The sequence below is a fragment of the Mustela nivalis genome (assembly GCF_964662115.1).
Source record: "Mustela nivalis genome assembly, chromosome: 12".
Classification (NCBI taxonomy): domain Eukaryota; kingdom Metazoa; phylum Chordata; class Mammalia; order Carnivora; family Mustelidae; genus Mustela; species Mustela nivalis.
Genome location: NC_139031.1, coordinates 11,576,585 through 11,604,563, shown reverse-complemented (window position 1 = coordinate 11,604,563; position 27,979 = coordinate 11,576,585). Strand labels below are relative to the sequence as shown.

Here is a 27,979-nt window from a genome sequence, read left to right as displayed (position 1 = left end):
TCCATATGTTGTCTACAAGAGACCCATTTTGAACCTAAAGATACACCCAGACTGAAAGTGAAGGGATGGAGAAGCATCTTTCATGCCAATGGGCCTCAAAAAAAGGCTGGGGTAGCGATTCTCATATCAGACAAATTAGATTTTAAACTAAAGACTGTAGTCAGAGATCCAGAAGCACACTACATCATTCTTAAAGGGACTACCCACCAAGATGATCTAACAATTGTAAATATCTATGCCCCCAATATGGGAGCAGCCAATTACATAAGAAAACTGTTAATCAAGATAAAGAGTCCTATTGATATGAATACACTAATCGTTGGAGATCTTAACATGTCTCTCTCAGAAATAGACAGATCATCGAAGTTAAAACACTGTCTGCATTTAGCACCCCAACAAGCCAGCTTCATGGTTGATCCCAGTCTGTGGCATGTTTGGCAGGAAGCACTGAACTGGGGATCACATGAATCTGGAATGCAAGACTGACTCAAATCTGATGGAGATCAGGAGCTGTTTGGAAGAAGGGGACAGCAATGGGTTGAGGGAAGTTGTTGAAGCCTGAGGCTGTGGTAGGCTCAAGCGTATTCTATCCATGAGGGGCCCACCAAAAGTTGCCAGGATAGATACAGTAGCTAAGCTACATTAAGCTTATTGGGAAATGTGGTTCTAGTCCTTGGTTGTGTGACTCTCAACAAGGCACTTGGCCTACTGTACCTTGCTTATGCATAAAATTAAGGGGCCTGACTGACTACTGATTCCATTTCTTTTTTTTTTTTTTTTTAACGTCATGGACACCACTTCTTAATATGTTTTTGCATAGTGAAACGTGTTTATTATAATTTATAAGCCTGGAATAGGGCCACAGTCTCCAAAACATAGTTGCATATCAGAATTACCTGTGGTGTTAAAAAAAAAAAAAAATCAGTTATCTAAACCTTCTCCCCAGAGATTCGGATTCACTTAGGTTGAGACAGCAAGAGAGTGCCGAACATCTGATTTAAACTTCTTGGCAAAATATTTTAATGCCCAGCTAGGATTTATAGCAATCCTAACATAGGTAAATGTGTTATTTCTGTATTTTTTTTTAATTGACAATTCTCCCTGGGACTCCGAAGGTAGCCAGTTGGTCAGGATGATCCAACAGTTACCTTCCATTGTAGAATTCACCAAATCTCACTGAAACTATAGTTTCTAAATATTGTTACCACTGTAAAAAAAAAAAAAAAAAAAAAAAGCCTCCGTAGAGATGTTTCGTTTGGAACTGGAGTCAGGAAATTAGCAAAATGAGCCTAGGTTATCATCTTAAAACAGAGAGCAAGAAAACTACCAAAGACGACCAGAAACTAACTTGGAGAGACTCCCCCTGGGTACATTTATCCTACCTCTCCTCTATGAACTCTGTCTTTATGATCCAAGTAATAGGTGAGGGGGAATTTCTCTCTATAGTAATATTTCATCCAGTATATAAAGTGGTAGAATTACAGTATCACTGTCACAACTAATGGAATAATGGACCTAAGAAATGCTCACCAATGGCTGTTAATATGAAAAAGATCTTTTGTGTCTCCTGCTAGAAGACTGTATACCAGCTCTGTACCATTCTTGCTAAAATATCAAACCTGCATCTATCAAAACTCTAGATCTGATCATTAAATTTACAGGAAACATTAAGGCAGAGAAACATGTAAATATATCCACAGATGCAATTAACAAAATCCAGATTATGGGGAAATCTATAGAACAAACCTGTAGATTAAAAAAAACTAACTGGGGTGTCTGGGTGGCTCAGTCAGTTAAGCATCCAACTCTCTATTTTGGGTCAGGTCATGATCTCAGGTTTGTCAGATTGAGACCCTGTAGTCTCTGTTCTGGGCATGGAGCCTGTTTAGGATTCTCTCCTCCTCTGCCCCTCCTCCCACCCTGGGCTCGCTCTCTCTCTCTCTAAACAACAGGAAAAAAAAAGCGTAACAGACACAAACCAATTACACTATATAAATTTTCTTGCATCCTGATGAAAGTAGAACAAATTATAAAATATTTATCAGGCAATAAGAGAAATTTCAACATTGACTAGATATTTGATGATTGAGGAATTATTTTATTATTTATTTATTTATTTAAAGATTTTATTTATTCATTTGAGAGAGAGACAGTGAGAGAGAGAGCATGAGCGATGAGAAGGTCAGAGTGAGAAGCAGACTCCCCATGGAGCTGGGAGTCCGATGCGGGACTCGATCCCGGGACTCCGGGATCATGACCTGAGCCGAAGGCAGTCGTCCAACCAACTGAGCCATCCAGGCGTCCCTGAAGAATTATTTTAAAAATATTTTTGGTGTTCTAACAATATTTTGTTTAGCTTTCATGAAGTTTACTTTTTAATACTTAAATATTTAAAAAAAATTTTAAGCCGAAGATGTGGCATATATATACAATGGAATGTTACTCGGCCATCAGAAAGGTTGCATACCTACCATTTACATCGACATGGATGGAACTGGAGGGGATTATGCTGAGTGAAATAAGTCAATTAGAGAAAGATGATTATCATATGGTTTCACTCATAGGTGGAAAATAAACAGTGCAGAAGATGATAGGGTAAGGGACAGAAAGTGGAATGGGAAGTCATCAGAGTAGGAGAAAAACCGTGAGAGTCTCCTAACTATAGGAAACAAACAGGGTTGCTGGAGGGGAGATGGGTGCGGGGATGGGGCATTAACTGGGTGATGGGCATTAAGGAGGGCACATGATGTGATGAGTACCGTGTGTTATATGCATGTAACACTGGGTGTTATGTGCAACTGATAAATTATTGAATACTACATGTGAAACTAATAATATGTTGGCTAATTGAATTTAGATAAAAACAATAAAGGAATCTCTATATCTACATTGGGGGGCTCAAACTCACAACCCCAAGATCCAAAGTCACATGCTTTATCAACTGAGCCACACAGACTCCCCAGTACTTAGATATTTCCAGATAATAAGATATCTGAGATTTGCTTCAAGGTTAGGGAAAGAAGTAAATAGAATAAAGAAAAAATGAGATTGATCATGAGTTGATAATTTTTTAATCTTGCTGATGGGTATGTACATGATGGACTTGTCGTTATTCATTTTACTTATGTGATATTTAAGCTTGTCCATTAGGAAATTACTAGCTATGAATTCAATAAGACTTAAATATATTTTTTTTTTTCAGATGGCAAGAAGGAAGTTGAAAGATTTCACGACGTTGGAGCTTATGCTCAGTGTTCTTCTGCTTTTGGTATTTATCATCACTATTCCTCTGTTTGTGCTTTCAGCTAAAGAGTCTTCGGAATCAAAAGGTAACAAGGAACTCTAGCGTTCCCTCCCCATGTGTTGCTCTTATCAGAGCAGAAACCTCATAAATGGCAGGGATTTGATTCTCTCCTGTGCATTGTTGTGAGTGTGTGTGGGGAGGGAGGGGGAAGTTATATGTGTGTCGGTGAGCCCTTGACTGGAACTGTGAGAGCTCACTAGGTATTCACTGTAGGCCTAAGCCAATACTTTTATTTCCCAGTTAGCACAGTGCAGGATTTCACAGCTGACCCTTGAAATAAATTTGCTGAATTGCTTTGAATAATTCTCATTTCAATAACAATATTGACATTTATTAACCAATAACCCCTTATATGTAAGGCAATTGAATAAGTATATAATCAAAGTATCTAAGGCCAAAATTCTGTTTTTTAAAAAGTTAAAAACCATCAGAGTTATTTAATTAAACATTTGTTGAACTGTCTTACTCTAAAAGGGGGCTGGATTGTGCCAAGTTTTCCCTGGTTTCTTCTCTGGTATATCTAGGAACAGTTTCTATGAATCAGGTGATGAAGGGTATGTCTGTGGCTAGAATCCTTCTCTTCTCCCAGTCCCTCTGTCCCAGCCCTGACAATTTTTCCTTTTGTGGAGAGTTATATCAAATAATCCCAAAGATTGTTTAACTCTTAAAGTTCCATGACTTTGGACATGGAACTAAAACCCTTGTTCAGAAAGTGGCACAAATATGGAACTCTCTTAATCTATCACTTTTGAACTGGAATAGAAATGAAAGCTAATTAAAAGCCCCATTATTCTGTCTTCATGTCCTTGCAGAGTGACTTAAAGAAATATCACTTCCTTACTTTAGAATTGAATCAATGTGTCTTTTATGTGACTGATTTTAAAATATGAAGCAAGGCCCTTGGGCAGATCCTAACTGCCAATTTTTACATTGGTGGCCTTCCTTTACATTTTTGCCATATGAGACTTTATATTACATGAGAACGTCATCACTCAGAAGTGTTCCTTGTTGAGGGAATGCCTGGTAATGGAACAACTGGAACAGAGGTTATGATGGTTAGGGTGGTAACATCCACTAAAACATACACCATATGTGTTCTGTGCACAGACATACTGTGAACCAGTTACTGGGGGTGGAAGTAAAGGACCAGGGCAGCTTGCAAACTTTTCTATACAAAACCAGGTACTTAATATTTCAGATTTGGCAGACCATATGGTCTCTGTCATAACTAACTAATTTTGCCACTGCAGCAGAAAAGCAGCTGTAGATAATACATTAAAAAGTGGATGTGTCTGTGTTCCAGCAATCAGACTGTAACCTGATTTGGCCCCTGGGCTATAATTTGCCTGCCCCCTGGACTAGAGAAGAAGGTAGATTTGGTTCTTACCTTGGTGACCTTTTGATTTAATGGTGGAGCCACACTCCTTGCTCTTATATGAACCATCTCAAAGGGGACAGTGTTGGTGGTAGAAGGAGATGATGCAGTATACACAGAAGTAAATACAGTCAGCAAGAACAAAATGAGGCTTTCTAAAGTGAACATGTACTCTTCAAGGGCATCAGGGTGAAGACGGATCAGTAGTGGAGTTCATATACTTGGAGGTGTTGAGAACTATGACAATCATGTTAAAATGCTTGTGATATTACATCTGATGGTCATTTTATGTTTGTGTTTGGGATTATCCCAGATCCTGGGACAACAGTTACACCAGATCCAAGTACCACCCCTGAATCTGCTGTGTGCCCAGTGGTAAATGAAGTGGAACGGATAAATTGCATCCCTGACCAGCCACCAACAAAGGTTTGAATGAGTTTATGCTGTTGGATAGTTTTTGTTGTTGTTAATTTCTGTTCTGTTTGTTTGTTTCCTGTTTGTAAGTCTCAGAGAACTGTTTGCATTGCAACTATTGGTGTCTCATGCAAATGAATCCTGTATCCACCCTTGTGAGACCCTGCAGCTTTGGGAGAGAAGAGTGAGAGAATTCCCTTGGGGTGACAGATTAAATTAAATATGGATATCTGATAAATCATGAGTACTTTTCTTAGCATAAGAATGTCGCATGCAAGATTTGGGACTGACTTCTATTAAAAATGGACTTGTCTTTTATCTGGCAACACTGCTTGGTTACTCATTCTCTCTGACTGTTACTGCCTCTGTTTCTTGCCTTTTCTCTGTCTCTCTCCTTTCATGATTCCCAAAGGCTGTCTAGGATCTACAGTGAAAAGTAATACATGTACATAAAACATTATTTAAAATAAGGACAAAGTTTTAAGAGCCATGTTTTGTAAAAAAGAAGATAATAAACCCCAGACTAAAGATAGTGCAGGCATCTGGGTATTTACAGCAATATTTCTTGATCACCAACTGAAGTGCTCCTGAGTATTATTTTATTTATATATTTATTTATTTTTAGTGAAACAGTATTCATTTATTTTTGCACCACACCCAGTGCTCCATGCAATCCATGCCCTCTCCAATACCCACCACCTGGTTCCCCCAACCTCCCACCCCCCACCCCTTCAAAATCCTCTGGTTGTTGTTCAGAGTCCATAGTCTCTCATGGTTCACCTCCCCTTCCAATTTCCCTCAACTCACTCTCCTCTCTAACTCCCCTTGCCCTCCATGCTGTTTGTTATGCTCCACAAATAAGTGAAACCATATGATAATTGAGTCTCTCTGCTTGACTTATTTCACTCAGCATAATCTCTTCCAGTGCCATCCATGTTGCTACAAAAGTTGGGTATTCATCCTTTCTGATGGAGGCATAATACTCCATAGTGTATATGGACCACATCTTCTTTATCCATTCGTCCGTTGAAGGTCATCTTGGTTCTTTCCACAGTTTGGCGACCATGGCCATTGCTGCTATAAACATTGGGGTACAGATGGCCCTTCTTTTCACTCCATCTGTATCTTTGGGGTAAATACCCAGTAGTGCAATTGCAGGATCATAGAGAAGCTCTGTACTCAAGGAACTACAGAACACTTCTTCAAACCCCTCAGATTGAAGTGGTGGGGGGGGTGGGAGGTCGGAGTACCATGTGGTGGGTATTATAGAGGGCACGGATTGCATGGAGCACTGGGTGTGGTGAAAAAATAATGATACCTTTATGCTGAAAATAAATAAATTAAAAAAAAAAACACTCCTGAAAGAAATTGAAGACACAAAAAGATGGAAGACCATTCCATGCTCTTGGATTGGAAGAATAAACATTGTTAAAATATCTGTACTGCCTAGAGCAATCTATACTTTTAATGCCATTCTGATCAAAATTCCACCGGTATTTTTCAAAGAGCTGGAGCAAATAATCCAAAAATTTGTATGGAATCAGAAGAGACCCTGAATCACTAAGGAAATGTTGAAAAACAAAAATAAAACTGGGGGCATCACGTTACCTGATTTCAAGCTTTACTACAAAGCTGTGATCACCAAGACAGCATGGTACTGGCATAAAAACAGACACATAGACGAGTGGAACAGAGTAGAGAGCCCAGATATGAACCCTAGCTCTATGACAAAACAGGAAAAAATATACAGTGGAAAAAATACAGTCTCTTCAATAAATGTGCTGGGAAAACTGGACAGTTATATGTAGAAGAATGAAACTTGACCATTCTCTTACACCGTACACAAAGATAAACTCAATGGATAAAAGACCTCAATGTGAGACAGGAATCCATCAGAATCCTAGAGGATAACATAGGCAGTAATCTCTTCGGTATCAGCCACAGCAACTTCTTTCAAGACACATCTCCAAAGGCCAAGAAACAAAAGCAAAAATGAACCTTTGGGACTTCATCAAAATCAAAAGCTTCTGCACAGCAAAGGAAACAGTCAAAAAAACAAAGAGGCAACCCATGGAATGGGAGAAGTTATTTGCAAATGACAGTACAGACAAAAGTTTTATATCCAGGATCTATAAAGAACTCCTCAAACTCAACACACACAAAATGGACAGTCATATTAAAAAATGGGCAGAAGATATGAACAGACACTTCACCAATGAAGACATACAAATGGCTATCAGACACATGAAAAAATGTTCATCATCACTAGCCATCAGGGAGATTCAAATTAAAACCACTTTGAGATGCCACCTTACACCACTTAGAATGGCCAAAATTAGCAAGACAGGAAACAACATGTGTTGGAGGGGATGTGGAGAAAGGGGAACCCTCTTACACTGTTGGTGGAAATGCAAGTTGGTGCAGCCACTTTGGAGAACAGTGTGGAGATTCCTCAAGAAACTAAAAACAGAGCTTCCCTATGACCCTGCAATTGCTGCTGAGTACTATAATTGTGAAGTTCATTACACACACAGTGTATCAGTCACCTTTCACACTGAGAATGAATGAAAACAAAAGGCAGCCTTCTGAGTGAAGTCCATTGATATGAAGTGGCAGATTTATATCAGACACAGATATGATGCTTGCTGCACGTGATACGCAGGCATGTGGCACACTCACATTTATCTCTCTAGCCATCCTATCGTAAGCTGGCTGGAATATCTGTGTTCTTGCAAACTGCTGTTTTGGTTTGTCTGAAGGTCCTAATACCAAAAGACATTTTATTTTTCTTTTCTGTTTTTTTTTTTCCCTTTTATACTACTGGAGGCTATAAGTCCCAAATCAAAATGTTGGCAAGGTTGATTCCTTTTGAGCACTCTTAGGTAGAAGCTGTTCCTGCTTCTCTCCTAGTCTCTGGTGGTAGCAGTCAGTCCTTCACATTCCTTGGCTTACAGCTGCATCACTCCAGTTTCTGTCTGCGTCTTCATATGGCTTCTCCCTGTGTGTGTATGTCTGTGTTCAAATTTCCCATTTGAATAAGGATACTTGGCATATTGGATTAAAGGCTTACCCTATTTCAGTATGACCTCATCTTAACTAATTACTTCTGCAATCATCCTAATTCCAAATAAGATCAAAATCTGAGGTATAAAGATTAAGACTTCAATGTGTCTTTTATGAGGACATAATTCAGTCCAATTCATGGAGAGGGGAACTGTGGAAAGTGGGAATTGTTACAACTTGAGTCTTTGATGTTGACTGACTGGGCGTAGATGCCGAGTCAATGAGAACCAATGCAGCCAAGAAAGAACAGATGAAATCAGCTGTAAGATATGATGGACTAGGGTTGGAAGTGGGAAGTTAAGGCAGAGAAGGGAACCAGAGCCAGATAAGTAGCTTGACATAGAGAAGATGCCCAAGACTGCAGCAGAGTGATGGGATAAAACTAATCAGGAAGTCCAGATGCTATCCTGAGGGTGAGAAAGATCCAATCTCTGGATAGAGATGGGTAGTTAAGGATCAGGAAATCTCCTGGACAGGAAACTCAGTGCCATGACTAACTGTTCTGGCATCAAGGGCAGCAGCCTGCAGAGCAAGTCCGCTAAGGTAAGAAATAATTCCAGTTAGACCAACATACCTTACCAAGGTGATTGTAGTGTTCAATTCCCTTTATTTGGCGTCTTACCCTGACTGAAATGAACTTGACCTCTTAGAATAGTGAACAGAGTTAGAGTTGCCTACTGGGAGTAGGAAGAAACAAGATTGAAAAGAAAAGGTGGATTTAAATAGTAGAAGACCTGGGAAGTCACGTAGAGGAAGCTGGTTTTTGATGTGATATACAGAAGCTAGGAGCAACGATTTAAGGCTGAATGGAATCATGTACTGAGAAACAAAGAAAAGAGCACATCAAAACAGGAATAAAAGAAAAAGAAGGTATTAGGGAGAAAAAAAAAGCAGAATACTTCAGTATGGGGCCAAATGTCAAAGTTCAGCATTTGGGGTGATAGGTTCAATTAAACTAAATATTTTTCTTCTCATAAATTCTTGTAGAGGAGATAAACCAAGTAAATAAATAACTGGAATATGAAAAAGTCTAAGATACAAAAAGAAATATGTTGGAGATCACAGAGAAGAAAGTATTATCAAGGGGAAGGTGACAGTATGGAATTAAACATAAGGAGGATTTTGACACAGATGGGAGGAATGAAAAGTGAATTCAAAATAGAATGGATGAGGAAATTGTGGGGCACACACATGACATATCAAATGGTCCCATATGGCCAAGATATGGGGTGGGTGCCAGAGAGAAGATAATGCCTGAGATGGCAAGGTAAATTAGAGCTGGATGAGAGAGAACCATTAATGTTCTGCTTTGTTGATAGGAAAGGGAAGCTGTGGTCTAGATACGCTCCATGTAAGCAGGATGTTTGGCACGCTAGGTTTGCAGAAGGTTGATCCACACCCATTCACTAGCCCCTGTCGCAGTGTACTAGGAACCTTGTTGCTTAGAAGCACAGCTAGATGGCTAATGCATCCTAAGTTCACTCTCCTACAACACCTCATCTTGATATTGATTATTGAACTTCAGATGTCATTATTGGCTCAGCAGTGTTTCTTTGGGGTTTTATTGTAAGACCTTTCATAAATTCTGTGGTATCAAGATTATGGTTCAATAAATGAACTTTGACTCTTTTCGTATGTTGTACCAACTGCATTAAACTATGACCTTGGCATTCATTCATTGACCTGCTCCTCTTTAGCTCAGCCAGAGAGAAATGCTCTGGGAGTACTTTCAGTGGCCTGTTTTTTCACAGAAGTTATGGCTTGGGCATTTTGGTGCATGTTTCAAGTATCCTGGCTGTTATATGCTTCCCCAGACTATTGTCGAGAGGCTGAGTCTATGGATGATGATGTATTTATATAATGTGCATGTTAAAGGGAAGTACATGGATGTGTGGAGTAGAGAAGTGGGAAGAAATTATGAATATGATACCTGGCTAATGGAATGTTCCAGTGTTGAGGCCATTACTGTACCATTTTATCACTCCTCTCTCTCTCTCTCCTCCCTGATTACTTATAAAGAACTAACAGTATAAATTCCCCTTCAGATAATTCTTTGTTGTAGATCCCACTGTTTTTAACTCCCAATAATGAGAAGGGATCCTATGAATTTGCCAAACCACGTGGTATACTCTTAGAGACATCTTGGGAGAGAATGAGCTCCAAGGGTCTCTTCGATGAATCTCAGGACAGAAAAAAAAGGGTGACTCAGTTATCAAAATCTCTAGCCTGATCTTTAGTTTTGGGTTGGCAGCTGTTTGCAGGGCATCTCCCTTGGGCGTCCCATGAACACCTCGCCTGAACTCATCACTCCTCATCAGTTCTGTTTCCCCTCCTCAACCATCAGATTTTGTTCGTACTCCTGTTATGCTTCTTATCTCCGTAGTAGGAGAGCAGAACTCTTGCCTGGCTCTTCCTTCAAGCCTTTTGAACAATATTTCATGTGTTTTAAACACGTTCCTTGACAGTGTTTCCCAGAATAAGCACTTAATTTCCCTTCATACCTGGTCATGCTGGCCCTTCCCCACCGCACACGTGGCTTATTCCCATAGACTTCCAGCACCTCTTCTCAATTCCATCTCTCCCCTACCTGTGCCATTACACACAGGATTGAAACTGCCCTCTTGAATATCCTACTCCTTTTATATTGATACCCAGCTGGAGTACTTACAGCCTTCCTTACTGTTTATTGTGTTGAGTTCAAATGCTCAGTGTGTCATCTTAGACCCTGTTTAACCTTTGTGCCTCTCAAGCTGCACATAGGTCATTCTCCCATGCAGATTTTAGAGACAGCTCTCACACTTACCCAAAACCTGTCCATTCTGAAAGACCATATCACTTTCTACTTCCTTGTGAGACCTTCTGCCCATAATCCCAGCACCTTTTACCCATAATCCCAGAGTTGAAAGATCCTGTTGATGGCTGGGAGCAGAAAGATGTAGTCAATTCCAGACACCCAGCTAAGGAAAGAGCTGGTAGACAGTAATTTTAAGCTCATTGATTTTCAGGATAGAATGTATTGTATGTTGGCTAGCTGAACATAAAAAAAGAGCGTATTGTATAAACAAAGAAGAGCAGGTTTACATGCTTAAAATAAACTGGCATATCCTAACTATCTTGTAGAATGGGTAAGCTGAGAACAGTTTACAGTAAGTCCTACAGTTAACAATAGTACTAATGATAATCTTTATGATGATGTTTGAGAAGTTGCCATCTTTCTTATTCAGAAGTTATGTCATATTTTATAGCAGGCATACTCAGTAATTATCTATTTATTGTTTAATTTATTGGCTTGTTTTATATTCTGCAAATTCCATTTTCTTATCAATAAGTGTTTAATGGCTCAAGATTTATGAATATCAGCCAGCAAACTGCATTTTGTGGAGATCGTTAAGAGTCCCCACCTTCAAAATTACTCTGTGTTTACACAGCATTAGTTAAGAGCCATTATGTGGTGCCAGGAAGAGCAGTGAGCTGTCAGGTCCTGTGTACAGACTTAAGTTTAGTGCTCTATGCCTTGAACTGAGAGTGTAGCCCTTGAGCAGTAGGATGTTAGGGGAGCCACAGTACAGGTTCTAGTCCTGGCTTTGCTTCTGAAAAACTCTGTGACTTGATCATGAAGTCTTGTTTCCTTGCAGACTATCAAATCTTTGTCTGTGAAATGAAGCAGTGTTCTCAGGCCAGTCTGTCTATTAAATGCCTACCAAGCATGAGCCAGGAGCTGTACTACAGCTCTCTGTTTCCTATGATTAGTAACCATGAAAGTACTGGCGGATGACATGTGATAATGGACATGATACATTTTCCCCGAAGGTCTTATTTTGTGTTTTCCATTTGTTCTGTTTTGCTATGTGCTGCTCCCTACTTGTCCCCCACCCTATGCCCATAACTATGTCTTCTTTCTTTTCTTTTTTTTTTTTTTTAATTTTCTTTTGCTTTGAGGATTTTTTCCCCTGGAGCTTTTAATACTGTATTGGAAGTTACATCAGCTATATTACTTCAGCAATTCCTCTTAAATTTAAATTCTCAGATGAACTTAAAAGGACATTTGTGTCTTGGCTCTAATTCTTCTTTATATGTGCCTTCAGTCCTATTCACATCATCATTTTGTACAGCTTTTCTTTACGACGATTTTCCTAGGTTTCACATCCTTTTTACTCTCCTGTTTATGTGCACCAAGCTTCTCTTTCCACTCCTCGTGACTGCTTAGGGCCACTGCAAGAACTGGCATTTTCAAGTTAGCCAACAGAGAACATTCACTTTTCTGGCTTCTTTGAGCACTCTTTGATCTTTGCCCCTTCCATTCCAATGAAGAAATTATTAACCTCTGAACAGTGTGCAGAAACCATTCTGTTTAACACCCTTTTTAACACCTTTCTCTTTGCCTGATGTACTGAGGTTTCAACTGAGTAGGTTTTGCATGGAGCACTGGGTGTGGTGCAAAAACAATGAATACTGTTACACTGAAAAAATAAATAAAGTAAAAAAAATAAATAAAAGGAAAAAAAACCCCCACAAAACCCTGCTAATTGGAATTCATGGTGCAGTCGGATCCCACAGCCATATCATCCACAGATGGGCACGGTTTTTTCATCTTTAAATTAGTATTCATGTAAAAATAAGCATGTGATTAGATCCAATGGTTCATAAACCTAAACCATTTCTTTGTCTTATCATTTGCAAAGCATGGCCGTGTCCTCCTGAAAATATGCTTAAACAGAAATTGAACCCAGAGTATAGGAAAAAGGCAGTAGATAGCAAGAGAACTAAGTTTTGGTGCTTGCCTTCCCAGTAGCTCACTGAGCAAGCTTGGCAGGTAACTGCACCTCTGTGAACTTCTGCCTGTCTCAGGTGCTTCATTTGTAAAATATATAGCAGGATGTAGTAGTTATTTATTGCTTTGTGACAGATTATGCCAAAACTTCATGGCTTAACACAATGAACGTAATTTTTTTTATTATGGTAACAAATCTGACTTTGACATAGCTGGATGCTTTTGGCTCAAAGTCTTTTAGAAAACTGAGGTTGAAGCGTCTTCTGGGACTGGGTGTGATCACTTTCAAGCTCATTCATGGGATTGTTGGCAGGATTGAGATCCTCCAGGATTGTTGGATGAGAGTCTCTGTTCCTAGAAGGCCATTGGCTGGAGACCTCCCTTAGTCCCTTGCTTCAGAAGAGTAAGGGAAAGAGAGCAAGCCAGACAGGAGACATAATCTTTCTGTAATCTAATCTTAGAAGCAGAATCCCATTATTTTTGCTTTATTCTGTTCATTACAAGTCACTAGGTCTAGTTCACATTCAAGAGGAAGAGGTTTCTTTGTACTTTTTTGTAGTTAGCCTGGTGCTCCTCCCAAATAAATTAGTTGACGTGAGAGAGGGATTGTATTCATTTTAGTCTCCACTTGATTCTGTTGTTAATTGTGGCATAAAGTGGACACCTTTCTTAACTAAAAATTAGAATCTCTTTGAGTTTCAAGGAACAATTACTTCCTGCTTTGGGAGAAGTTGAGAGACTACGTATGTATGTATGTATATATCTATCACGTATATGTAACACACACATAATAGACATATTTAAAAGTCAAAAATGATTTGATCTCAAAGTTTCTGAATAAAGCAAAGTCTTTTTTTTTTTTTAAACCAAACCAATATAAGTGAAGCTGCTTTTGTAATTTGGAGATTCTGGTGGTATAACTATACTGAAGTTTAAGATATTTAAACAAAGTTACCAGTTTTATTGTGAAGGCAGATGTGGGACTGCACTGTGGTCCCTATATTATTATAAAATAATAATAACAGGGTAGGGCATTGGCAAAAAAATTAATTTTGAGTACAAGCTGTGAATTGACTGGGATACAGCACAATTTCTCTAAATATCATTATAAAATGAGGTTAATGATACCATAAGCTCAAAATACATTTGTAAATGATAGTGTTGTACAAATGCATGAAATTATTTGACTAATCTCTTATTTCAGGCCACATGTGATCAGCGTGGGTGCTGCTGGAGACCTCAGGGGACCATAAGTGTGCCCTGGTGCTACTATTCTAGAAGTCATGGTTATCAAATGGAGGGTGACCTTGTCACAACAAATGCAGGTAAGCCAGACAATGAGATGGGAGCTCCAGACCTTCTATTTGCTACAGAGGAAAGCCTTAGCAGCCTGCAGAGTATCACCCTGCACAGCCACACTACCGCCTGTGACAGAAGGTGGGCACTGCTCTTAAGCAACGGCTGGGATCTATTTTGGCATCAAGGGAAAAAAAATCCAATCTTGGCAGTTAGGCTACATGGTCTATTCCTGGCTCTACTTTATGTCCCTTAGTAACCTTGTACAATCATCGTGACATCTTTGATTCCCAAGTTTCAAACTTTTAAAGAGAGGGATTTGGACTCAGTAACCTCTGAAACTACTCATAACTAATACAATGTGATTTTGATGATATGGAAACAATTCCAATTTCATCAACATTTTATGAAAGTTAGCTCATCAATATCAGTGTTCATAAACCAAATGTCTCTTCTCATTTCTCCCACCCCAAAATGCAGAGGATAATAATGAACCTTCTGAGAGATAACAGAGGGTGACTACTTTGGGGAAGCTCTTAGCATAAAGGAAGAGACTTGCTTTCTCTCTAAGGGTCTTGGCCCGTGGCCTTTTCTAATACAGTCTCAGCTCTCACCTGGTGTACCATGGAACCCAGAAGATGGCATCAGCATATATGATCACCTGCAATGTAACATGAAAATAACTGAGAAGGAATGATACAGAGATAGAGATATATCCAGATATCTCTATCTCTATATCCATATAGATCTCTCTCTCTCTTTCTATCTATATATCTATATATATCAAAGGATAAGAGTGTAAGGGGTATGTGATTAACACAGAATGGCTGATGGACTGTTGGAATGAGAATTAGGCCTTTGCGGGGAGGTTTCAAGCTGATATTTTAAACGAGAAGCATGGGTAAGGTAGTGCCTGTGCCTCGCTTCACACACTGCCCCATGGTAGTGTTTGATGGGAGACATCGCTCCTCCCTTCTTTTGAGAAATAAAGGCTCTTCACAGCCCCTTTGACATAAATATGGCTACTTCCTGGGAGTTTACACAGCCGGCTATGTAAACCTTTTTCCCTCTACATACTAGGATTCACAGCCCAGTTGAAAAGGTTGCCTTCCCCATCCCTATTTGGAAATGATGTCAACAATGTCCTTCTCACAGCGGAATACCAGACGTCCAATCGTTTCCACTTTAAGGTTGTGGTTTGTTTATTCTTTAAGAATCTTTTTGAAAAGTGCTTGTTCTCTCCCTGATGGCTGCAGTTACTACAAGACTGACAGTATTGCTAATGGAAGCATTTTTCTCTACTGACATTATTTTTTGTAGTACCTATATGTTGAGTCGTCTGTAGCCTTCCTTCAGTGTGGTAACTTCCTGAATGTAGATTTTGAGTCAACTAGTGAAATCTGATTTTCGTTTACTTGTCCCTAATACCATGTGAAATGTAGTCAGGAGGGAAAAGAAAAAGAATGATCACAGCTGTGAAAAGTCTAGAGCTAGTCCATCTCTGAAGACTTACAATGTCTATTTCTACCAAAAGACTAACTTCTGCCCAGGTGTTAAACATTTGAATTTGGTAATATAATGGATAAATCTACCTCAGACATCATGCCATTTGGGTCAGTGCCTGAGTTCAGTACCATGAGCAGAGTCACTGGGAAACACTGCTGTGGGTAGGGAGGTTTCTATTTTGAAAATACTGAGGAGTTTTCATTTTGGCTTTCTTTCCCTTCATGTCCCGGGCAGCTAACTGACCAGAGCAAGGACAGGTATGAAGTACCTCATGAACATGTGCAACCTTTCAAAGGAAGTGCTGCTTCTCCCTTGACCTATGAAGTTACGGTCTCTCAACAGCCGTTTAGCATCAAAGTGATCAGAAGAAGTAATAACCGTGTTTTGTAAGTTTTAAAAACCTGTCTGGGGATCCGAGTAGGAAGGACATGGGGAGGGAGGTCTGCAAGCCTGAGGAAGGGTGCATGCATTGCAACAATGTTCCTGAAGGTTGTGAGCCCACTTTTGGTGACAGGACTCTTCGAATGTGTACTTTCTTCCACCTTCCTCTTTCCTCCTCCTGCTGCTGCTGCTTCTGCTGTCATAGTTATAATTAAGCATTTATTAGAGGCCAGGCACTGGGCTGGGCCATTTTTTTCCCCTTCATTTTTATTACCGTGTCATCATTTTTTTTCCTCTTTATTTTTCCATTCCTCCATCCATGTATCCACCAGTAACTATTTATGGAACATCTATTATAACGTAAGAGTAATATTTTGGCAGTATCATAGGGTCTCTAAGGGAAAAAGAATTCCTGATCTCTTAGTGTCTATGGGAGGGCAAATGGGGCCAGTTAAACAGGGGATAGGAGTCATTAAGATGTAAGGGACACTTTTCTAAAGGTGTGTCCTCTCCACTCTACTTGCCCACCTGTCCCTGAATTTTGCACCGGCGTCTAGGTTGGACTCAGGCATTGGACCCCTCATATTTGCCGATCAGTTCCTGCAGCTCTCCATGCGACTGCCCAGTGCTAACGTGTATGGTCTGGGAGAACAGGTGCACCAACAGTACCGGCATGATATGAATTGGAAGACTTGGGCCATGTTTGCCAGGGACACAACCCCCAATGGGGTAAGCTTTAAGGATGGGCCCCCCCTGCACTACCGGTCAGCCTCATTTCTGAAGATGACTCCAAGTAGTATAGAATAATAGTTAAGAGTGAGATTCTAGGGTGAGGCTATTTATGTTTGAATTCTAACACTGATACTCACCAGTTCTGTGGTGCTGGGTGAGTTACCTCTATGTGTCTCCAGTTTCTCATCTATAAAACAAGGGGAATATACTTCCCTCATAGGACTGTGAAGGGAATTAGAAGAATTTATCTACACAGAGTCTCTAGAAGAGTGTCTGCCAAATAGAAAGGGCTCAATAAATGCCAACTACTCTCCATTTTATTTTCCTTTTGAACTAACTAGTTGTGGAGAAGACATTACTAATATTGACTCTGCACAATAGGTGGGTTATTATCTCCATATATTTTAGGTTGGGCTTTATAGATGACCAATTTATACCAGGTTCGTCAGTAAAATAGGATAAAATATCAACAAAAATACTGTCTTGCTCATTCCCATATGAATAGTGTTTGGGGCAGTGAAAGAATAAAAGACAGAGTTTTGTTGTTGTTGTTTTGTTTGATTTTGTTTTTGTTTTCATTTTTATTTTGCTTTGACTGTGAAAATCCAAATCAGAGATACTTTGTAGGCTCAGCAATATTACCTACAGATATGTTCAGCCACTTGCCTAATTAAGAAGAATGAGTTTCCGAATAAAGGAGATCATTGGAATATGTATTAAGTGATCCTTTTAATATATGGTCTGTATTTATTAAAAGAACCCTAAAAATTAAGTATAATTGATTCCATTCAACAGGTGAGAAACTGAGGCTCAGAAGTAGTTCAATGTTTAAAAGTAAGTTTGGAATAGCAGAGATAGGATCTAACCCCTGGCCTGAGTAATGTAAAGCCATTCTTCACTCTACCATATGCCTATCAGAAAGACAGGGAATTGGAGTCAGAGCAGCTCTCCTGGGTATCATTTAATAAGGAGCCTGAGATCTTTGCTATTCAAATGGGCATCACTATGGGAGAAACGTATTAGAATTCAAATCCACATTTAACTATCATTCATATATAATTTCTGTGCACACCAAATTTTGAGAAATGCTGTTCTAGAGTAGTGATTTCAGACATGACTACTCATTGGAATCACCTGGAGAAATTTAACAAAATATCAATGCCTGCTTCTACCCCCAGGAATTCTGTTCTAATTGGACTGGGATGAAGCCCCAGGTTGAGAACTACTGTTCTAAAGTGTTAGAAGTTCAGCTCACGTTCTAAAGTCTAGACTTTAGTGAGACTAGAAGACCAAGATATCTTGAGTAGAGCTCCCTCTAGTTGCACATTAGAAAGATGTCTGATTCATATTAAGGCTTGATGGAGCTTTTGCAGATGGAATTAGGTTAAGCCTCTTTGAGAGAAGAGATTTTTTGAACTATGGTTTCAAAATTCTTGTTCTCCTACATTTTGACAAGTATCCCAAGCTCTCACATTTCTACTAGATAAATAGTCATAACTGACTCAACTCAATAAGAGAACACTAATTCACTTGGTTGACATCAACCAAATCTAGACTTGATATATTAAGGATTGATCTGTGTCTTCTGACCATGAGTTCCCTGTCAGTTTCTCACACAACTAACATTTCTAGTCATTTGGGGTTTAAATTATTAGATGGTAAGTTTTCTATTATTTTCTTTCTGCAGGATGGAACTAATTTATATGGTACACAGACATTCTTCCTGTGTCTTGAAGATGCTAGCGGATTGTCTTTTGGAGTGTTTCTGATGAACAGCAATGCCATGGGTAAAAGACAAAAGGAATATTCATAAAAATGCATAAGAGCAATTTTCAGCACAATGAGAAATGGAATGGAGCCCTTGAGGAATGGCTGAGCCATAGCTCAGGGACTCACATGTTCTTTGATTGTCCCATCCCTAGTTCATTACCTGTTGTTATATGGTAACCATATATAGGCTTTCTCTCCTAACTTATGATTTTCCTGAATCATAGCTCAGATTCAGCTAAACCAAGCAATGAATATTTCATTCAGACAATATAGTGGTAGCAAGGCAAAGTGGAGTGGCAAGGGTCATGCCCTACAAGATCAGTTTGTTTAAGACCAAACAGTGTAACATCAGAGGATTCCAGAAAGTAGGTAACTTCCCCATCTTGAAGGTTTAGATTGAATCAATGATTCTCTACTTTTTTTCTGCTTGCATCAGTAACAATGAATCTCAGTGGCAGTCAATCACCACAGGAGAAGAGGAGATGTATTAGAATCTCCCAGGGTTGATGCGATATTGATCCCTACTTCTCAACTGAGAATCAATGGACTTGATTAGAGGTGCTCAAAGCATGGCCCACGGATAGTTCACAAACTGTTTCAGGTCTATAGTAAGATGATTATAGTATTGGAAAGTAAACATTGCTGTGGCATCCAAGTGCATTCATGAACCCTTGTTCATGAACAACCCTGTGTGAGTTGTTCTTATGAACAAAGAATACATTTCAGTAAATCCTGAAGCTTTTTATTCCTAAATGCAAACTAAGGCAATGGGGAAACTTCACCTCTGAGAATTGTGATTGGGTCTTAGGGGGATTTGGAGTTTATAATATAATCTCTGACCTTTTTTTTTTTAAGCTTGGCTTTTGCATGAGTGAGATTCACTGAGGCTGGTGACTCAGTTTGTCCAATGGGTTACATTCCTGCAACGATGATGGGGTGTGAGGCGAGAGCAACAAGTTCTGTAGTTGTGAAGGTCAAGAAGAAACAGTTTTCCTCTGCCTTCGCCAATCCAGTATTTAGGGGCCTGTGAATCAAATTGACAAGAGATGGGTTAGCAGGAGAAAAGACAGGTTATTTCCATGTGCAGCGTGGGTACACAGGAGAGTGCTCAGGGAAGAGTAACTTCTCAGAGGGGTGGTTAGGATTTGGGGCTTATATTCCAGCTATGCAAATGAGAGGGAGATAAGAGTACTCATGGGAAAACACATGACTTTTTGGAAAGATAAATGAGCCCTTTGGAGAACAGTTGGGGGGTAGGATATTCTTGTAACAATGTCTGTTTGGCGATGGTGCCAATGTATTGTCTCGGAGAAGATTCTAGTTGCTCTGGGGGTGGGAATTTATGACAACTGGGTTCTTTTGGGAAGTCCTGCTTTTTGTTGATAAGGTATTTCAGAAGCTCAAATGGCTTCTGCTTAAAATAACTTCTGTGCTACAGTGGCTTAGTCTGGACCCCTTTGTGAAACTATTTTTCATGAAAGCCTGAGTCCTGACATGGGAATGAAAACGCTCAAGTCACCAGTGACCAAAGTCAGTCATGGAACAAATGCTTTACCTTTCATGTGCCGTGATCATCAGAATGTCTCCCTTTGTATACAAAATTTGAGGTGTTAGATTTACTTTCTTAATATTCAGGTGATTGGCGATCCTCCAGTCTAAAACTCTGCATTCATTACTCTAGAGTAAATTCTAATTTTTACTTTTTTTCCACTTCTAAATCTTGCAAGAGGTTGCCCTCCAGCCCACCCCAGCTGTCACTTACCGCACCATCGGGGGCATTCTCGACTTCTATGTGTTTTTGGGAAACACTCCAGAGCAAGTTGTTCAAGAGTATCTAGAGGTAAACTTACGATACCATGACTACAACTGAGGAAATAAATCCCAAGAAGCACAAAGAGAAGTAAATTTAATATGCAGATGTGAGGCACAAAAGTCTGCTGTTATAAGCAGCTATTATAAATCTGCTACTACAATCACTCCTACTCTCAATGATTTATAAAGGGGCTAGGAAAATAGACTAACATTCCTACATTCATGAAATGGTATGTTGGAAATTAGAGTAGATCATGTGCCCCCAAACCAGTGCTTACAGCATTTTGTTAAAAATTGATATTTGCAAGGTGCCTGGGTGGCTCAGTGGATTAAAGCCTCTGCATTCAGCTCAGGTCATGAGCTGAAGGCAGGGTCCTGGGGTCCTGGGATTGAGCCCCACATCAGGCTTTCTGCTCAGCAGGGAGCCTGCTTCCCCTTTCTCTCTGCCTGCCTCTCTGCCTACTTGTGATTTTGTCAAATAAATAAATACAATCTTTAAAAAAATCAAGTGTTTGCTAACTTTCATTTCACATACTTCTTTCAGCTCATTGGACGGCCAGTCCTTCCCTCATACTGGGCACTTGGATTCCATCTCAGTCGTTATGATTATGGAACACTGGAAAGCTTGAAGGAAGTCATGGAGAGAAACCGTGCGGCAGGGCTCCCTTACGTGAGTAAGGCTTTAAGTCAACTCCGGAAATAAACGGATTCCCTTGAGGAGTAAGAACAACTGCTTACAATTTCTCTGCCCGAGTTATTTTTTAAGTATCTATAATAAAAAAGATTTTTATATATTCAGAATGCTAAACTTTCTTGCTGCACTGGCCATTCCTTTAAGGAACTAGTTGTTTTTTGTTTGTTGTTTTTTTTTTTTTAATAGGAAATGATACTTAGAGACCACAATTTTGGGGTTAGGAATACAGTCTGTTTGTGTCTGTTTTTCTTAGAACATTTTATTAGTAAAATTTTCTTATGCTATTGTATTGACTACATTTATATAATGTGTTTTTACTTGAGTTCTCAAAGCACTTCTTTCCCTAGTTTAAGTGAGCAAAACCATATAGTATGAACATTTAAAAATAGAATATTTTAATATTTTGAATGGCTAAATTTGAACATGTCTCTTCTGTCTTGGAGCATGAGGCTTTTCAGTAGGTACAAAGGAAAAAGCCCAGTCATCTCTAGAATAATCCTCTTCTCTTCCCCACACCTTTCCATTGGAGTCAGGCACATAGGTCCTAGAGCAAGTGTCAGTTTCATACAGGTAGAATTAGGAAAAAACAAATGCCAAAGAACACTGGAGTTAGAAGAGAAGCAACAAAACAAAACACGAGGAGTAAAATGCAGGAGATGTAGGACAGACTGTCTCTTCTCTCCTTCCGTTTGTGGATGGGGTAGGATTTAGGTAGAGATACATATATTTTTTAATTATGTTCAGTTAGCATATAGTACATCAGCAGTTTTTGATGTCGTGTTCAACGATTCATTAGTTGCTTATAAACCCATCACATCACATGGCGGCCTCATTACTGGTCACCCAGTTACACCACCTGTTTTTGATAGCCTTAGTGATTTGCTGTGATTGGTGTGGTTTATTTGTTAGATTGGTTTTGAGTGACGGAGGGGGCCGGTTGACAAGGCCAGGTGATGCAGTTAACCTGGTTCCAGGGCTGAGGGTCAGGCCTTAGGGACACAACGGGTCCTCTGTTTTTGAAATTGCTATTGGAAAACAAGCACTTAGATGCTAGGGACTGATCAAGAACCTGGCTTCGAGCCCCGCATGCAGTCAGCGTGTATGGTGGATAATAACAGTGATGATTTGACTGAGTCATTTGAACAGGGAATGTCCCGCGAGCTGAATTGTGGAGTTTGTGTATGCTTTCAGGATGTCCAGCATGCCGATATTGATTACATGGATGCGAGGAAGGACTTCACTTACGACCCAGTCAATTTTAAAGGCTTCCCTGAGTTTGTTGAAGAGTTACACAGTAACAGTCAGAAGCTGGTCATCATCGTGGTACGGGCCATCCTCTTTTCCCCCTGGATCATCAGGTGCCGGCTCTTCCTTACCTTTACAGCAACCTCCCTCTCCTTCACCCCCCAATTCCCAGTCTCCTTTCTGGGCCTCGAGCTTGAAGCTAGGTTCTCCATTGTGTTTTTTCTTTTCTTAGGATCCAGCCATCTCCAACAGCTCTTCCCCCAGCAATCCCTATGGCCCGTATGATAGGGGTTCCAGCATGAAGATATGGGTGAATGCTTCAGACGGGGTGACCCCACTCATTGGGGAGGTAACTAAACGGGGGGCCTGGGAACTGGTGATAGGGCTGTGGCAGAGTGTACGTGTGTGCGCACATGTATGTGTTTGCATGTGTTTAATTGTCTTGACACTTCAGATGCCTTATATATGCTGGGGATACACATGTCTCCCTGTCCCTTCAGCCCCAGACCCCTAACAGCCACCTAGCTCTATACTCATTTAATTGACTCTGATCAGTGTTTTTCTTTTTCTCCTGCAGGTCTGGCCTGGAAAAACTGTGTTTCCTGATTATACCAACCCCAACTGTGCTGTTTGGTGGGCAAAAGAATTTGAGCTTTTCCACAACCAAGTAGAGTTTGATGGAATCTGGATTGTGAGTTCTTAATACTCTGAATATTCGGTGACTAATGTTCAGACTGTGTGTTTCTATATCATTGAGTCAAGGAACATGGCAGGAAGAGGAGGAGAAAAAAAGCACATAGGGCAGTCATTCTGATATTCCTTATGTTACTATTCAAATAATCTTACTGAAACATGTAGCTTAGAATCTAAATCAGATCATTAGGCCTAGAAGTAAACTCAGAAATTTTTTTTTCCTGAATCCAGCTTTTCTTTTAAAATGAATGAGTTGAAAGACATAAAAATCAGTCATATATGCCTTATATTGTCTCAAACGTATATTGGTTTATTCAGTTGCCAGCACAGCAAGAGCTCTTTTCTTTGGACTCAGTGAACAAATCGATCAGAACCAAAGTCCCTGGGTGCATGACAAAACTGTGGGGGTGGTAAGGACGAATGTCACATACGATATCAAATGGAAACAAATTCAAAGCAACAGATGTTCAGCAAAATTTAGGGAGCTCTAGAGTTGAACTTTTTTCTATTTTTAAGAGAAGTACAGAAAATTTGAACAATACAGAAAGTTAAAAAGATGAAAGCAAAAACCCTCTAAAATGTTAACCAAAAACATCTACCATCGACATTTTGGTACGCATCTTCCCAGAACCCTCATCTGCCCGGCTGTTGGCATGGGCTTGCCCCCTCACTTTCTCTAGGTATGTATTTGTGTGTGTGTGTGTGTATCTAGTGTATATATATATACATATATGTATGTATAGATAGATAGAATATGTGTGCATTCATAGCTGTATTGGGGTATATAGATAACATATAAGTTGATATATATAGAAGCATATGAATCGCGATCTTTTATCACCTAATGATTTTGAACATTTTTCATTTTCCATGATTACAGACATAGAGCATTTTGAAGGGATTTTAAGAACTTTCTCTGTGAAAGCTTCTGTGGGTAGAAAAGACAGGAACATCTATTTCCCTCCATGTGCATAAGAACCTCTTTAAAGATGAAATATCTAGAATCATTTCTCTGATTTCTTAAAAAAAACAAAAAAGGAGACAAACATCAGTACAACATAAGGGGGAATGTTACTCTTCCTTTGTGGTAGTTTTACTCTTTGTCTTGTAGGATATGAATGAAATCTCCAACTTCGTTGATGGTTCCGTTTCAGGATGTTCCACGAACAATCTAAATTACCCCCCATTCACTCCTAGTAAGTCTTGGTGGTAGTATAATTAAAGTGGCAATGCATATTGGGCGTTCTACATTCATAAGGATAGATACGAACCACCCGGTAAGGGAGTTTGTGCATAAGTGTACGTAGGGAGGGGAAAATGTGAGTAATATATACAGAAAATTAGGAAAGAAAACCAAAGCACTCCAAGCTCTCCTAAATGAGGCATAAATTCAAAGGGGGCCACTAATCTTTCTACCAACAGGCTGAGCTGTTTCTAGGGCAAGGTCCAGAGAACATTCAGCACAGAAGCCAGAGGCTAGTGGTTAGTTGGTATTATTCTGTAGTGTGTATCCCTCGAGGTCAGGGCTTACTAGAAAGAGACCGTGTAACTGGGCTTGCTCTTTGGATGAGGGTGAAGTCTGGTGATTCCAAGAGTGTGAAGAACAGATGTGAAATGTAGGATGAAAAAGAAGCCAGGACCCATGGCCTTGAAGGGAATCAGAGTCCCTGAATATACTAGTGAGCTCTGGCTGACCTCTGAACAACACCATCTCTCAGGGGATGGCCCCAGAATCCCAGCATTTGCTGTAGTTTGAAGAAAGCTAGAGGCTCACAGATACATTTTATCTTGATTGAGGAAAGAACGAGGTGCTAGCATTATAGCATCTTGGAAGACTTCCAGTGGGGTGAGGAAATAGGACATTGGGGCAGATGGGCCAGCAATTTGCATGGGGGTGAAACAGTTCGCACTTCATTCTCTTGATGATGGAAGCTATTTATGTTTTCATATAAGGGAATTAAGGTAGTCAAATTGTTTTAGAAATACTAATCTGGCGTTAGTGTGCAGTATGAATTCGAAGACCAATAGTTCAGAAGTAAATAAGCTATTAACTGGGTGTGGTGCATAAACAATGAATTTTGGAACACTGAAAAAAAATTTAAAAAATAAATAAAAATTTAAAAAAAGAAATTTCAGTCGTTAATATGCAAATGTAATTTGGATCAGAGTCAGAATGGTACAATGAGAGTAGAAAAGAATAGAAGCATGAGAGAGAGTGAGGAGGCAGGCTTTTTACTCTCTGGTCAGAGGAGAAAAGGGGTGAACAATTAATTTACACTTTCATCCATTATTTCTATTCTTGGACCACATGGTTTGGCTCTGTTTGCAGAATTCGGATTAAACCTCAAGTCTAACTGGATCCTCTGGCTTCTAAGAGCCTGCCTTGAGCCACATGAGCACCTAGAGTGGAAGAGTGTGTATGGGGCAGAAAAATTTATTTATATATCAGAGAAACTACTCCAAACATATAACCCTCTGACAGTCAGGAAGCTGTGTGATCATTTGCAGGTTGGCCACAATAGATCCCTGCCTCGAGTGCTCCTGTTCCGGTTGTGCTACTGGGTAGTCCAGGAGCAGGGAATGTGCCTCAGAGGCTCTCATTAACCTATTCCCTCTTCTGCCCCAGGAATCCTGGATGGGTACCTGTTCTGCAAGACTCTCTGCATGGATGCAGAGCAGCACTGGGGCAAGCAGTATGATGTCCACAATCTGTACGGCTACTCCATGGCGATTGCCACGGCAGAGTAAGACCACTGTTGCTCTGGACTTCCTACATGATCAGATTACTAATCTTTGTTCCATGCCGTATGTGTTATTTTTAAGAACCCTGCAAGCTAAACAGGGTTATTATACTGAATGAATGAAGAAACTACCCAGCACATAGGGAAGAAGGAATCTGGGAAATGCATATGGAATGTATAAAACGAAAGAATGGAGGAATACATGAATGGAAGGCTGGAAGAGATAGAAGTAACTTGACCAAGGGCAAGCAACTAATACCTTGTAAAAGCATATTTTAAACCATTTTTGCATGAATCCCAAACCCATACATTTTCCTCTCTGCCACACTGTATGGGGTATGGAGGGTAAAGTAACTTACAGACTTCATGTGCCTCAGGGTTTTGGATACAGGTTCAGCATCCTTCTACCACGCTGTGTATGCCCTTGTTTGTAGACTCAAATTCTACAGTGGGGGAAACGTGCTGAAAATTTGCTCTAACAGTAACAGCAGGAAGCCAGACCAAAGCCACATTCATTCATTAGCAAAGTCATGGTGTAAGTTTAGCCATCTTGAAAGTTGTTTGAAAAATTACAAAGCAAAAGGTTAAAAATAGACATACAGACTTACAATTTAAAAAATACAGATAGGAGTGCCTGGCTGGTGCAGTCAGTTAAGTATCTGACTCCTGGTTTCAGCTCAGGTCATGATCTCAGGGTCATCAGATTGAGCCTTGGATCAGGTTCTGCACTCAGCACAGAATCTGCTTGGGATTTTTCTCTCACTCCCTCTATGGCTTTCCTGCTGGTGCTCCGTCTCTCTTAAAGTAAATAAATAAATCTTTTTAAAAAATATAGATGATACATATTTATAGTTACTTATAAAACTACACATATGCATCTATACATTTAAAATGTCTTATTTATTACATAGTTATGACCGAAGTGTCTCTACTTAAAAATAATTTAAGTTCCAAAAAGCTGTTCATAAATTCACTTTTTGCATGTGTTTAAAATCATGCACTGTGAAAGATCAGTGTATATCCATCTATGTAAAATTAAATTTCACCTTTGTTCCATAAAAATTGTACCTCTAGCAACTAGCCTTTTCAAGGCTGCTTTTAAAAAATCTTGGAAATTATGGATTTAATGAGGTACATAAAACACCTTAGAAAGAAGCAAAATAAAATGGAAACATACTCAACGGTGCAGTCTGCTTCCACAGCATCTCTAACCCACTAGGAGGGAGTTAAAAGGCAATGATCCTCATCATTGTCACTGTATCTGAGGGCTGAGACATGCTGAGATCACACACTGACTCCTTAAGTTTCTCTCCCTTTCTAGAGCTGTCAAGACTGTGTTCCCTAATAAGAGAAGCTTCATTATAACCCGTTCTACCTTTGCGGGATCTGGCAAGTTTGCAGCCCACTGGTTGGGAGACAATGCGGCCACCTGGAATGATCTTCGGTGGTCCATTCCTGGCATGCTGGAATTCAATCTTTTTGGTATCCCAATGGTGAGTTCACATCCCTACTTCAAGCCCCAGAAAGCCTCTTCTAGAAAATTCTCAGAGTACGACATTCACCTTTCCTACCCTTCTTGGCCCAGGGATTTAATGTCTTGAGAACAAAGGCTTCATCAACATCAGTATGGCTCTGATACTACAACATACTTTCCTGTACTGACTTATTAACATAGAAAGTACAACCTTGAATTGTTATCGTTGGAATATTTTTTTCTATTAAGGTATAACATACACACAAAAAAGTACACATATCCTTCAGTATATAGTTGATGGATTTTATAAGCTGAACACATGTGTGTATCCAGCACCCACATGAGGAAACTTAACATTGCCAGGTCCCTAGAGCTGGGTTTGACATCTGTTAGTTAAATTGAACATATATATTTATGGAGCCGTTACTATGTGCCAGGTACTGAGTTAGGTATGCAGGGTGAGGGTAGAGAAAAGCATAAATATTACAGAAGCACCTTCTCTTTCCTCTTACATAGAAAATACATAACCAATAATTATGAAAAACTAGGGACATGTTAATTAAATATTGAGGGAAATCCTAGTTCTGACAAGATTATAAGGAACACAGGGAGTCAGGGCAACAAGTGAGAAGAAACATCACGGAACAGGTTGCACTTGAGTTTACCCTTGAAAAGTGGACTTATTTTACCAGACTAATGGAGAGGTCA

General features: G+C 39.8%; 1 protein-coding gene across 2 annotated transcripts in view; it reads left to right on the top strand.

Moving 5' to 3' along the window:
* Positions 1–27,979, top strand: part of MGAM (maltase-glucoamylase) — an 88,718-nt gene that overhangs the window by 17,306 nt on the left and 43,433 nt on the right. For both annotated transcript variants that reach the window (XM_082693846.1, XM_082693847.1), the window contains exons 2-16: positions 3,203–3,329; positions 4,993–5,105; positions 14,132–14,252; positions 15,304–15,413; positions 15,964–16,115; positions 16,668–16,839; positions 18,530–18,629; positions 20,340–20,452; positions 20,969–21,094; positions 22,310–22,441; positions 22,596–22,712; positions 22,941–23,054; positions 24,168–24,252; positions 25,683–25,800; positions 27,119–27,290. In XM_082693846.1, the coding sequence (XP_082549972.1) occupies positions 3,203–3,329; positions 4,993–5,105; positions 14,132–14,252; positions 15,304–15,413; positions 15,964–16,115; positions 16,668–16,839; positions 18,530–18,629; positions 20,340–20,452; positions 20,969–21,094; positions 22,310–22,441; positions 22,596–22,712; positions 22,941–23,054; positions 24,168–24,252; positions 25,683–25,800; positions 27,119–27,290 (1,872 nt within the window). The remainder of the gene's footprint in view (positions 1–3,202; positions 3,330–4,992; positions 5,106–14,131; positions 14,253–15,303; positions 15,414–15,963; positions 16,116–16,667; positions 16,840–18,529; positions 18,630–20,339; positions 20,453–20,968; positions 21,095–22,309; positions 22,442–22,595; positions 22,713–22,940; positions 23,055–24,167; positions 24,253–25,682; positions 25,801–27,118; positions 27,291–27,979) is intronic.